The 14,645-nt window shown below is 38.4% G+C and overlaps 1 protein-coding gene across 3 annotated transcripts in view; it reads left to right on the top strand.

Moving 5' to 3' along the window:
• The window catches only part of PLXNC1 (plexin C1), a 59,918-nt gene that overhangs the window by 15,438 nt on the left and 29,835 nt on the right, over window positions 1-14,645 (top strand). For 2 of the 3 annotated variants that reach the window (XM_060279702.2, XM_088652589.1), the window contains 6 exons: window positions 1,380-1,480; window positions 3,522-3,636; window positions 5,043-5,190; window positions 7,227-7,302; window positions 10,999-11,086; window positions 11,198-11,260. In XM_060279702.2, coding sequence (XP_060135685.2) covers window positions 1,380-1,480; window positions 3,522-3,636; window positions 5,043-5,190; window positions 7,227-7,302; window positions 10,999-11,086; window positions 11,198-11,260 — 591 coding nt within the window. Of the gene's footprint in view, window positions 1-1,379; window positions 1,481-3,521; window positions 3,637-5,042; window positions 5,191-7,226; window positions 7,303-10,998; window positions 11,087-11,197; window positions 11,261-14,645 lie in introns of those variants that run through there. The other variant, XM_088652590.1, reaches the window with a different exon arrangement.

The following is a 14,645-nucleotide window of genomic DNA, read 5'->3' on the forward strand; positions in this document are numbered from 1 at the left end:
AAAAGCAATGACGCTTCCCACATAATGAGCTTCAGAGGATCCACATTTTTGTATTGCATTTTCTTTTCCTATTGGATTATCCACAGATTGGCAAAGATTATGTCACCACCAGCTGTCTCCTCATAGTCAAGAAGAGTGATTGGTTGTAGAGAAGGTTTCTTCATGAGCAAAGGACTGTCTAGAATTATAGACAGGACTCTGTAGAGATTTCTTGAGAGGCTGCAGCTGGGCCTAGGGTGGGATTCTGGTGCCTCTGGTTTAAGAGCCTCAGTGCAAGGCTGAGAGAACTGCTGGAACAATGGCTTGCTAACCAACACCGTTTCTTGTACCTGATCCCGACCATCTGTTTACCTGGACCTTGGGTTGCCCCTCAACTCTGTTAAAATCACTGCTTGTCTGGAATTGGACCTTGGATTGGCCATGGAATTTGCAGCTCTCCGTCTGCAATAGCCATGGTAATCTGGAAGGCTACTTGCAGCCTGGGACCCAGCTAGAACAAGACAGAAAACAAACTTAATTTAGCAAGGGGAGGTGCAGGCTGCCACTTGGATGAGGAGGATGCTGTATGTACACTGCAAAAGTGAGAGAGAGAAATGCAGCTTCAAATCCACATTAAACTCCAGAGTGGAAGAGCCCACAGTGGCATTGCCAATAACACACTTTAGTGTCAAAGACTTGCAGCAGGATTTAATAGGATTAATAGTGGAGTTCAGTTGCTCGTAGCAATCGCCAGCCAGGCAGAAATGGTTATGAGAGACCACACACTCCTTCCAGACCAAAAGCCACGTTAGCAGGTGTGCAGAAAGTTGGTGGTTTTTAAGTGCTGAAGGGCAACCACACATTCAGCAGCCTTTCCTAGAAACAGAAGTTTAGAGACAAAGGCTGTAACAGGCAGGGAATCTGCATGCAAATTATTTTTGAAGTCCTATGCCACCCTGTTGGCTCTGAATTTAAGTACAAGTGAGCACAGCTGGCAAAGGCCTTGTCACAAGTCCAATTTGCAAATGATCTCCTGCTGATGGTATGATGGATCCAGACAAGGCTAACTTGAAGTGACATGAACAGCATACCTTAGAACAGGCATCCCCAAACTTCGGCCCTCCAGATGTTTTGGACTACAATTCCCATCTTCCCTGACCACTGGTCCTGTTAGCTAGGGTTCATGGGAGTTGTAGGCCAAAACATCTGGAGGGCTGCAGTTTGGGGATGCCTGCCTTAGAAGGTTGTTGCAATATTGTAAGAAACTACATTGAATTCCTTTTTTAATGTTACTGATTTGTTTTTCTTCCTATTTCCTGGGTTTATGGAAATTATTTTACATTTTTGAAAATGTTTACTAGAAACATGCAAGAGTGATTTTTTTCCCCTTTCCATTTTAGATCTGGAGAACAAAGGTTGCCAATTGTAGCAAGTATATTTCCTGTAAAGAATGTTTAACTGCCATGGACCCTCACTGTGGATGGTGTTATTCATATAACAAGTATGTATTTTCTGCTTTATAGGCCCATATGAATAAATGCTTCATTATTGGTATTTTTTTTCATTCTTGATGCCTTTTTAAAAAATAATAATAATATTGAATTTTATAACAAATAATGGTACAAATCTAATTCATGTTATTTACAATTATTCTCCCTCCCCTCCTGGACTTCCCCCAACTCCCCCTCTGTTGAGGTTTTTAGTTTTATTTATTGTATCCTGCTTTTCCTACACAAAAATAAAATCCCTTATCATTTCTCTGAAATATGTTACTCAAATGAAATTGTGAAAGTTCATTCAAATCCTGCCAGTGAATCCAGTCCATTCTGTTGTTTCTGCAAATAAACTGTGAATGGTTCCCAGACTCTTTTGAAGTCCTTTTTGTCCTTCTCTAATAATTTGTCCGTTAGCTAAGCCAATTCTGCATAGTTGATCAGATTTTCTTCCCATTGTTCCTATGATGCTATTTCTTCCATCATCTAATATTGTGCAATCAAGATTCTTGCCGCTGTTGTAGCCTACATAAATAATGTCCATTTTTCTTTTGGTAGCTCTTGATTTGAGATACCTAACAAAAAAGGCTTCAGGGTGTTTTAACAAAATTCATTTTAAACATTTTTTTCCAATTCACTGTATATCATTTCCCAAAATTTTTAATGTCATTCTTGATACCTTGAGGCTGTATCCGCAGTTGTTTTTACAAAGCCATCTTGGATCAGTTTAAGTCTGCAGTGACTCTTCCCATGATGACACTAGCTAATAATATTAATGTAAAGGCAACTCAAGCTTCTCTCTTAACCTTCCCAGGATATTTGTGTTAGTATTCTAATTGGGCTAAGACAGAATCCTGGGGCCAAATAACTTTGAAATTCTAAAACAACAAGAAGACCATAACATTTATTTGCTTTAAAATTATTTTTTTACAAAGTTTGAGCAAAAACGAGCGATAAGACACAATAGTGACAAGCCAGTAGCCGAGCAGTAAATAAGAATTTAGTGTTTTAGCAATTAAAGCTAGCATGCAGTAAGACGCTTCTTAAAAGGACACCTATAATTGTGGTTATAATTATAGTTAGCAGGAAGGAGATATTTGGATAGTTGCATTAAGTTCTCATACCCTATTTTTAATTTGAAATTTGAGAAAGACCATAATGATATATTCTCATAAGACTGAAAAAGTCATAGAGTAGTCCCAAGGAAAATAATGTAAATAAATTTTCTTCAACACTGACTTTCCAAAACTTATATCTACTCTTGGGTCCGTGGCTTCGAGGGACAATGGCATCACAAGCCATGAGAAAGAATCAATGGGTGTAACTGGTTTTTTATGGTTTTAAAGACAGAAATGCAGCAACAATAAAGCAATAAATTTTGATTGGGTTAATCAGTTCTATCTCCCACAAATTTGCATAGCTGGCCAACAGGGTTGGCTTGAAAGGAAATGATGGAATAGATGTTCATTGTTTGATGTACCTATCTTTTTTAAAGCTAAATATCTGGAACACTATTTCTCAGCTTATTAAGAGCTGAGAAGGCACTTTAGAAATGTTCAGTCAAGGTGGCCACAGTTTGGCTAGGAGATACAAATAATGCAGACATATATAATTAAAAGTGTTGGTGCTGAAAGTGTTGGTGCTGACCTTTAAAGCCCTAAACGGCCTCAGTCCATTATATCTGAAGGAGTATCTCCACCTCCATCGTTCTGCCCGGACACTGAGGTCCAGTGCCTAGGGCCTTCTCGGTAGTGGCATCCACCCTGTAGAATGCCCTCCCACCAGATGTCAAAGAGAAAAACAACTACCAGACTTTTAGAGGACATCTGAAGACAGCCCTGTTTAGGGAAGCTTTTAATGTTTAATAAATTATTGTATTTAAATATTTCTGTTGGAAGCTGCCCAGAGTGGCTGGGGAAACCCCGCCAGATGGGTGGGGTATAAATTATTATTATTATTATTATTATTATTATTATTATTATTATTATTATTATTTTATTAAGTGATTTCTCTATTTCTCTCGTGCATATATTTGGTTTTTTTCCCCAGCTGCACTTTAAAAGGGGAATGCCCAGTTTCAAATAACATAATAAACTGGACAAGCATTCCATATGGAACAGATAAATGCTTGAAAATCTACACATCCAAGCATTACAGAGGTGAGGTATGTTAAACATCATTTTCATTTCATTTATAGTATAACTGCACTACTTAATACATCATTTTTACAAATGAGAGAATTTAACCTGGCAGTGCTGAACTCTCTCAGTACTCTGGTCTGACTGAAACATAATAGTCCAATCCTATGCTGCTTACACCTTTCTCCTGGTGTAACAATGGGGTTCTATGTGGGTGAACCTGGGTAAACAAAACCCTATTTATTTTTATGTACACAAAAGCATGTATCTGCCCCAAGCTTCCATATTTGGCATCCTCTTCAAACCATCTTGTAGACAAGTAGTTCATCCTACTTGATAAATCCAATATATATGGCATACTGGCAGAATCCCAGCCTCCCATACTTGCGGATCACACTGTGTCAGTTTGCACACACACAGCAGGATTGGGACCCCTAACCGAACTTCCTTGGGTGGCTCCAGTTGTTTGGTGCCTTGCACAAAAGGAAAGCCCAAGCTGTGAAGGTGCAGGTGAATCCTTGTTAGAGCAATCATGATGTCTTCTGATGCTCCCTGCTTTCTGCTTGGAATGGTTTTAGATCATGTTGCTATAATGTGAAACGGTTAATGGTTCCCTCATGCTGGATATGGATTCCTATAACCATACTCTACCTCTGAGGGGTGGCACTGATGTGGAAAGAACACGGACATACTTTAAAACAGGATTTGTTAATCTCTTAAAGTACACTCACATGTCCGGGTGGACCGTCTGCCTGAATCATTGATCACTGCAGAGTGTAGGGAAAGTAGAGCGAAGCCAGGTTCACCCAGTGGGACAAAAAAGAAACACACGCTATTCTGACTTCTGTTGGTAGTATTATTCTCCCATAACGTTGGCTCTTCAGCATCCTTGTGGATGACAAATTGTGCGCCAGCCTTGAGCATGATGCTGTTTGACCTCCTGCCTCTGAAACTATTTCTCTCTTCTCTTCCTGTTGTTAGTCATCATTTAGACATACTGATATAGTTCATGGTTAATGCAAACCAGGAATCTTCCTGACCATATATTGAAGCCAAGGTTTGAAGCAGATTTACAAACACTGGTTGGTATGAATTCTGGTTTGCATAAAACATGGTCTACATGATGTGTAGAATCATCATCATTCTAGGGAGAGAAGGAAGTGGGAGAATCATTTTGTATAAATCTCATGGCTTCCCAGTAGGAATCATTGGGTGTGATGAATGGAGTTGGGCAGATTGCAGCAGCTCCTACTATTCAGCCAATTAAAAGTTGGTGGTATGTTTTCAATTGTTTCTTGCCATTTACTTTTTATCTAATCTTTAAGTAGCCTATCAACATTTGCCCTGAGAGTTTAACTCTGATTCTCTTGGAAGTTCCTCCAGATTATCATCTAAGAGGTGAAGAAATCTTATCAATTTCTCATTCCTTTAGATTTCTGTAACTGCAGTTGGAAATTCTGAAGGGCCATTCACTTGCAAAGTGATAGATGTGAATACCAAAAAAATTCTTTGTGAGAATGTGAAGGAAGTCATCATGAACTGTTCTTGTCACCTTAAGGCAGCTGATGTAGTCGGAAAAGGCAAGTTTTCTTCATATTTTACCTACAACAACTGGAATGTTTTGTTGTATGGAATGTGTGGGGATCTATATTTGGCCTGTTTTTTAATTACTGTGCTTGAGGCGGGTGGGGCGAGGATAAAGCCACGTTGGTTCTGAAAGAGGAAGCTTTGAAAGTGTGTTATGGATTGCTGTGGTTGGATGTTGGAAGAGAGGTTGGCCGATGTTTGTGGTTGGTATAAGCCTGGCTACTATTTTATCATGTCACACTTGTCAGTCTTTTCTTGTGTGTGCAAGATTGGGGAAGATGTCTGGCACCAAGATGAATGCCAGTTCCTGAAACCAGCCCTGAATCCCAAATCTTGTGTTGACAAGATAAAGACTATTTAAACTACATTAGGGAAAAGTTGCTATAGAAGACTGAAGACTAATTGTCATGCAAGAGAAACGTGACCCATGTTATCAGCTCTTTGGAAATTCATCTTCACTTAAAAGAGCAGCATAAACAGAACAAATAATTAAGTAATACAATTATCTGTGGCATACCCTCTTCATTTATGTCTGCTCTATGCATGGGTATCTGCAGGAAGATAAAGGGGATAGCCTCTTCACCCAATGAGCCTTAATCAACATATTCCTGGCTTTCATTTTTTAAAAGTAAAAACGTAGTAAGTTTCTGGCATTTTATAATTTGACGGATGAGTTAGACCAGGCATGTCAAACATGCGGCCCTCCAGATGTTTTGGCCTACAACTCCCATGATCCCTAGCTAGCAGGACCAGTGGTTGGGGAAGATGGGAATTGTAGTCCAAAACATCTGGAGGGCCGCATGTTTGACATGCCTGAGTTAGACTGTGCCGGCACTATTCTTCTCATTTGCTTCTGTAGACACTTTTTATATGATTTGGCATTCCTTTATGACATATTCAGCAGAAAAAAAATATTTTCAAGATGTCCCTTGTCACTAGCATGGCAAATCTGGAACTATATTTGATGATCTAATGAAGTTGATAGCCTTTACTTGGACTTTGTTATTTTAACTCATTCCACATGCCTATTTCATAGTTTTGTTTTTCATCTTTTAATTTTCATCTGGTGTTATAGTTGTTCTTTCTATTTTATACACATTATAAAATGAAATAATAATAATAAACTTTACAAAGAAGAAAAAAGAAATACTAGCCAATGAAATTTAATAAAGGAGACCTAACCAATTAGTCCAAGAGAAGGCAAGAGTAAAACACCCTTAATCAAAAGTATTGATTTATTGTTAAGCTTCTTCTGTTGGTCTTCCCTGGCAAATAAGTGATTGCTGCTCCATAGAAAACAATTTGATTATACAAGATTTTAAGGTAGCTGTGATTTGGGACAAGTGTGCCAGTCCAAGAACAAAAGATAACAGCAAAGAAGGAGTTCATGATTTTTCTATCACAGATGTAGTAATAAAATAACCTTTTATATGAAATGAGTTTGTAAATATTTTAAAAATTACTCTGCTAGTGCCAGCGCAGATAAAGTCAATCAGTGTTAATAGCTATATTGCAGGGGGCAGGACTATGGCTGAGATAGTATGGGGTACGCCAGCCCTACAAAGTAGCCCAGATTTGTTACACCCATTTTGCTGAATGGAGGGAGGAGGCTGTCTTTTTTAAGTTGTGAGAGGACTTTGACATTGATTGTAGGAGGAGTACAATTAAGAGCTAGAGGAAGTGAAGGCAGCTAGGCAAAGAACTAAGACTTTCAGCAGTGAGTGGAAGGACGTTCCCTGGATGTTTACTCATTGAGAAACAACAGATGGGTGGATCTGACATACAGGTTGCTCAGGGACCAAATCTAACTAGGCCTTTCCATTGCAGAGTCATCAGTGCTGCCAGAAATTTTGACCTGTTCTCTGATGCTAGTTATATTTGTCTATTTATTTGGAGTATTTTCCTTTCCCTCCTTGGAAAAATTCCTGGGGATTCCCTTGTACCTACTTTTAAAACAATTGTATCTCAATAAATGATTATATATATGCTTGTGCCCAATATATAAAAATGTTTTCTTTTTCCTTTTCAGTTGCTCAAGTATTACTCATCTCTAATTCACAGAGTTTATCGGAAATATTTAAATATGACTGCTCATTAGAGAAAACGTAAGAGATGTTTACATATCTTTTTTGTGGATTGTGGAACAACTTCTTTTTTTAAAATTTAAAAATATACTTTATTGATCTTTTAAATTTTTTTACAAATCCTTAAATCATATGTCTCATACATATCAAATCCATTCATACAAAACGTAAAAATTAACTAAATCAAGTAAATCATATAAACCATATAACTCATACTCATATACTCAAATAAATCTTATAAATCATATCCAACTTTCCAACATAATATAACTAATAATTACAAAATCATAATACTTAAATTATATAAAGAAAAAAAGAAAAAAAAGAAACAAATAGAAATCCAAACAAAGAAGAAAAAGAACAAGTCCACAACATAAGAGTAGAGAAGGTTAATAGAAAACAGATAAAAATTTCCTTCCTACTATTTGCAACACGCTTCCCTTTATCTAATCGCTTTTTCTGCTATTTCTCTTTATTTTCTTTGTTAATTTTTTCTATTGTCTGGTCATTTTTCCTCTCCTTTTATATCTCTATTCTAGACACGTTACTATGTTATTTTCTATGTTCTCTTTTTCCAGATAATCTTGTACATATTTCCATTCTTCTATTATTTTGCGCTTAGGTATGTTTCTTACTATCGCCGTTAGTTTCGCCAATTTTAGATACTCTATTAATTTTTCTTGCCATTCTTGGTACCTTTTCTTCTTTCCAATTTGAGGCAATCAATATCCTTGCTGCCGCACAGGCGTATAGTAAAATATTTATTCTGTCTTTTGGTATATCTACTGGGACCATACTTAAAAGGAATAATTCTGGCTTTTTTTTCAAATGTATGTTTTATCATCTTTTTTAGTTTTTCATATACTTCATTCCAGAATTTTGCCACCTTAGGGCATGTCCACCAACAATGGTAATAAGACCCCGTCTTTTCCCTGCACTTCCAACATTTGCTATCTCCTGATCTGTCAAATTTGGCAATCCTCTCCAGGGTTATATGCCATCTATAAAACATTTTTAAAATGTTTTCCTTGATTGTTACACAGGCTGTAAATTTTGTGTCTAATTTCCATAATTTATCCCACTGGTTTACTGAGATTCGTCTTCCAATATCTGTTGCCCAATTTATCATTACCTTTTTAGTTAATTCATCTTTTAATTCCCAATCTAATAAAAATTTGTACATTTTTCCCAATAATTTCTTGTCATTATTTATTATTATTTCTTGCAATTTAGATTCCTTTTTGGGGAAGCCAATTTTTATGTGTGTTTTAAATAGACTTTGTATTTGGTTATAATGTAACCAGCTTGAGCAGTATGTTTTTATTTCTTCATATGGTTTCAGATTCAGACTATCCCCTTCCTTTATTACCAGATCTTTATAGGTGGGCCATTTACCCTCTCTCCTGATGTTACCCATTACCGTCATTTCCACGGGGGATGCCCACCAAGGGCTTTGTGGCTCTACTAAATTTTTAAATTCCTGCCAAATTTGATACAAAGATTTTTTGATTACATGATCTGAGAACAACTTCTTTAGGGTGCTTCCACATTAGATGTTTCCTCTTGAATTGTCACTCTTTGTTCTCTGTACTGTTACAGGACATCTACACAGTGTCATCATAAATGTGTTATTTTGTATTCTCCCCATGGTACTTTCACCTCTTTTGAAACTGTTTTTGGGGATTTTTTTTTAAGGAACAGAACATAGTGCAATATCTGCAGATGCAGTGCTAAGTTGAAATACGCTTCTGTCTTTTTGAAGGAAAATAGTTGTAGATCAGTGATATAGAAATCACCCATTGCATGCAGGACGTCTCAGCTTCAGTCCCTTATATCTCTAGGTAGGGCTGGGAAAAATAATTTTTGAAACCCTGGAAAGCCTTCGCCAATCAGTGTAGGACCAACCTTCCCTGCCAGATGTTTTGTGTGATGACCACAGGCCATATTGAGTGGGCCTGATGGCAGCTGGAGCTGAACATCTGCACAGCACCAGACTGGAGAAGACTGGTGCAGACAATGCTGTTGATCATTCAGGCATCTGAGACTATTCCCAGGTCTCTACTCTTCAGTACATTTTTAGTAATGTTATTTTTTAAAAAGTCAAAATAACACCTTCACCCATATTTTAAATCTATATTTGTATAATTACACTTACATGAAAAAGCTATATAGTGCAACATGTTAAATAGATAAAACACTGTTTTTCTGGTTGGTGCCATTTCAGTTAGCTTAAAAATTATTAGCACAGTAGCAGTTAAGGAAGGGGAAGCGCTTTTTGGTAAACATGGAACACCCCCCCCCCAGTGTGTATGTTTTGAAAATAAACATCGTGCTAAAAGGGTATGACACACACAAGTATGGATGATGTATAACAGGATGTACATTTTTTTTGTAAAGTGTGAGACTATCTGAAGAGTTTTGCTATTCTGCATGTAGGGTGGAGGAAGTGCAATCTCTATATAACACTTGTCAGTCTGGAAGCAACCTAAGCAATTAATAAGACTTATGGGTAGGCTTGTTGTTTTGCTTGGAGCTATTATTAGCACATAGATTTATAACCGTACTTGGCCCATGATACATTCTTTTGCTGAAGCATCACTTTAGATCTCAGCTCTGTTTCCCTGCACTCATAGCACTAGGAGCCAACCTCCAGATAGTGATGAAAAAGAGCCACTGTGGATTCTGTTGTGCATTAACTCTATCCAAGCTACTGTGTGCTTCACACAGAAGCATATTTTCCAGAATTGAGAAGTTGGTGAGTAGGGGGCAAGGAAGGTCCAACATGAAGGCTTGGTTTCCTAATTAATTAGTGCAATAAGACTTGCCACTCAAGACTCCTTTTGTGTTAACCAAAGGGTTGTTGGAACAGCTCCACAACCTCTAGCCCAGGCTTCCTCAACCTCAGCCCTCCAGATGTTTTTGGCCTACAACTCCCATGATCCCTAGCTAGCAGGTCCAGTGGTCAGGGATGATGGGAATTGTAGTCTCAAAACATCTGGAGGGCCGACGTTGAGGAAGCCTGCTCTACTCCCAAGGCAAAACTCTTTCAATGGATTTACAGTTTTAAGTGAGATTATAGGGATGATGGAAGTTTAAATAGCAAGGAGGAATGGATAGTGTGATTTTTTGCACCACCTTCTTAGCATATAACCTTTAAGTCAGATGGTATGAGCCATCTATTTTTGCCAGCAGTTGAAGCAACACTATAGAAATGAACCACTTCACTTGCCATGTTCAGAGGCAGCAGGGCACTGGATTCAGTCACTCAAAATCAACAGCAAAGGAGGACTGTTGTCTCCATGTGATGGATTTTGGACTTCCCAAGGGCATTTGGTTGGTCACTTTGGGAGGCAGAATGCAATGGTCTTTTCATCTAATCCAGCAGGGAGCATTGCTTTCCCATGCCTAATACGACAGAGGTGCCCTTGAAGTTCTCCTGCTGATCCAAATTGACTTTACATGTTACCATTAAATTTCCAAGTTTTCAGCAGGCAGTGAAAGATCTGAATTGTAGACGCCTGTCTGATTTCAAGAGGACCAGTGTTCTGAATTACTGAGGCCACTATATGAAAAGCCTTAGCTTGAGTAGAGCTAAATAAATATTTATGACATGTAAGCACCCTGGGTAAGACCTAGAATTATATATATATATATTATATACCTCTGCTGGATCTCACCAATCCCTGCAGTTCTGTAACTATTATTTTGTATTCCTAGATGTTCAGAATGTTTGTCTCATGCTGGTTGCACCTGGTCTACTAGAGAGAACAAATGTGTCTCCTCTACCATGACTTGTACACAAAAGGTAATTTTTCTTGTATTGAATTTAAATCACTATATGGAAAGCTTTTTATTTGATGAATAGTGGGGTTTTTTAAAAAAAATATTCTAAGGAAATACTTTCAATTTTTTTCAGGTTGACTGTGATTCAATTCCTACCAGTGCTTCAGATGGGAAATATATTTCACAGAGGCCAGAGGTCAGCAGATATTCTGAAACTGATAAGTTATAGCACAATTGATCATGGGGGGGGGGGGGTTTCACCCATGTGCTAACACTATCTCCCCCTCTTCCTATAATGTATCCAGCTCACTGTCAATCATATGCTGTTTTCACTGATGGCAATACCTCTTGCACTACTACCAAGTGTGAAGGAGGCAGAATACTAAAAGGACATGGTGGAAAATAAGGGGAAGCATTGCAGGGTGATGGTTGGCAATTGGACACACTAATTCCCCCTTCAATACAGGACCTTTTTGAGCTTCTGTAGACCTTTCCCAAGTCCAAGCTCAGGAGAATTCCACTGGCTTTTCTAGTCTCTCTTGCTTATGGTATGAAATGCTTTGCATAAATCATAAGACTAGTAGCAGTATCAACAATGTTAGTAAAATACCATGGGATGTTAGTGTTGCCTTCACTTTCCACTGCTGAAATAGGTAGATAGTTGATCTCTCTCTCTCTCTCTCTCTCTCTCTCTCTCTCTCTCTCTCTCTCTCTCTCTCTCTCTCTCTCTCTCTCTCTGTGTGTGTGTGTGTGTGTGCTTTTACCCTTTGTATTTATGGGAATTTGTGCTATAATGAATAACAATACTATGTTTGGGTCAGATACCATGACACTATAAGAAATCATTAGTTGTCATTTCATATAATTAGTGGAAGGATTTCATTTCACAGAGTTATCCTCTGGGTTGAATTCTAATCCTGTTGGATCACATTTCTCCAAATCTAGCTAGCAAATGGCTTGATCAAGCTTACAAAACAACAATACAGAACTGAATACATACATACTGCTGCAATTATCTGCTGTATGTGTTTTCGTCTTCAGTTATTTGGGATATATAAGGTAAAGGTAAAGGGACCCCTGACCATTAGGTCCAGTTGTGACCGACTCTGGGGTTGCGCGCTCATCTCGCATTATTGGCCGAGGGAGCCGGCGTATAGCTTCCAGGTCATGTGGCCAGCATGACAAAGCCGCTTCTGGCAAACCAGAGCAGCACAAGGAAACACCGTTTACCTTCCCGCTGTAGCGGTTCCTATTTATCTACTTGCATTTTGACATGCTTTTGAACTGCTAGGTTGGCAGGAGCTGGGACCAAGCAACGGGATATATACTTAAGAACAAAAAACAGTCAAAATGTAGTTTTGATTTCCTGTGTAACTTTAACTGTGTTTTTCATTAATATTTATTGGATAGCACAGATGTTGTCCAAAGAGCACACTGTTGTTTGAGGGAAGAACTGCGTTGCAATATGCTAGTGAGTTGACTGTATTATTAGTACTGGATAGTATAAATTAAGTTTTGCAATTCTTGGTTTGTGTATTTTTAGGCAACCGAACTCTGTGAATCACCATAGTTTCAATCTGATTTAAACATGTTATTATTGAAAGTGTTTATTTCCTTGTTCTCTCCTTCCCACCACCAAATCAAATTTCTTCCCTGTGTTAGACTGATAAGCCATTACGCATTAGATGGTGCTGAAACTGTAGAAGCAAATGTTGTGTTGGGTGGAGTGAATTAAAACTGATCTGCTTGTTTTAAAAAATGGGGGGAACTGGAGGTTTAATCGAACTAATCTCTAAGCTGGATGGTAAGATTTCCACCACAGGAACAAGAAAAGGGAGGCTGTTGGGTATGGGAGACTCACTGAAAATGGTTTCCCTCCCTATTTTGCTGGCAGAAGACTTATCATCAACTGCTTGCCTCACCCCCCTTGGTACCCCCATATTACTTCAGGTTTCTAGTGAATACGGTGACAAATGTAGCCCGTTTTTCTAAGTGTTGCTGCCTGACCAGGCATGGCAGCAGCCAGCCAGCAAGGCACTGCTCATCAGGTGGGGGCCTCTGATTGGCCCATTTGAAGCTAGCTTTCTGGAGGGAAGTCCCACCCTATGATCCTGCTGCCCAGGGGAATTCCCAAATGGCTGGCAAGCACCTGTGATCTGGTTGCTGGGGATGGTGGCAGAGGGCGAGGGGCTGCAGCTGACACTTACTGAGACCTGGGAAAGGGCCGAGCAGCCATTTACTACCCTCCTACTTCATTTTAAGTATAATTCAGCATCTTTAGTTCTCTTTTATACCAAAATAACAATGAGGTCAACGAAAATGTATCTAATCTTAATCCATAAATAACATTTTTTGCTTAACGTTATCACATTATTAGTATCCAAAGAACTTCCTGAAGTTTTCCCATAGGCCTGTGCATTCCCAGTAAAATTGTTTACTTTTTAAAACTTCAGATATCACTTTTCTCCCCTCTGCTGTTTAGAGCACTGTGCATTTTAAATTCTTCTCAGTTTCAAACCTAAATTGTTTTGTGGAATTGGGTGGGACTTGCAGTTCAGGAAACAGAAGTCCAAAGCCGTCAGTGTTCATATATGAGTATAGTTCCCTGCCTAGATGAGCTTACAAAAGAATATTGTAAGATTTAGTTTGCTGTTTTGCTAATTCTTACGAAACCCCAACATATACGGTAATTTTAATGTGTGTTTTGTGTGTGTGTGAGAGAGAGAGAGAGAGAGAGAGAGAGAGAGAGAGATGCATATTGATAGACACATATCAGATTGGACTTCCTGTTGTAGCTTTAGCTTTTCAGCAGGAAACCAATTCAGCAGCTAACATCAAGGTTAGTTGTTGTTGCTGAGTCCTTTTGAAATATAGATGAAATATTTGGATTAAAAGACTCATGAAGGAAGAACCAAACTAATAATTTATAAACTTTTTGTGTCATTCAAAAGAGGGCTCATGCAACTTAGAAACATTAATTATAGATATTGCTATGAAGGATTGTTACATTGTATCCAAGTATACCATTAAATTTGTGCTATGATTTATGCAGTGCCTATATTATTCTCATTGTGACTTTATTCCAATGCTATTTTGTGGGTATGAGTGTTTTTGTGTTCTCATGGAAATCTCTGTCTTAGGTTTCCCCACTCTGTTTAATGGAGGGATTAGAGTCTCACTTTAATTTCTTGGTTTTTTTTTTTTTAGTGTATGTGCATATGCTCTGGGTGAATGGCAGTACTTTTGAAACTCTGTGGAATGTATGTTCACAGAGAGATATAGATGTGGAATGTGTTTTAATAAACATTTCCAAATTATTGTTGTGCTTTGGATTTTTAGCACCGGCACATAAGTAATGCTAGCTATATGAAACCCAAAGCTTGCCAGTCATACACGGTCCTCTTCTTCTCTCTGGAATAAATTCTCCTGCCAATCTTTTGCTTGCCTTAGCTGTGTTTTATCATTACACCTTCATTGTCACTATCCGGGTTATTCAGGTTCATGGGAACTGTGGTTGGCATTAACTATGGTGCATATGTGACACTAAACCTTATAAAGGCTAGCTCATTGACCACAGTTTG

The sequence above is a fragment of the Zootoca vivipara genome, chromosome 9 (genome assembly GCF_965207765.1).
Source record: "Zootoca vivipara chromosome 9, rZooViv2.hap1.1, whole genome shotgun sequence".
NCBI lineage: Eukaryota > Metazoa > Chordata > Lepidosauria > Squamata > Lacertidae > Zootoca > Zootoca vivipara.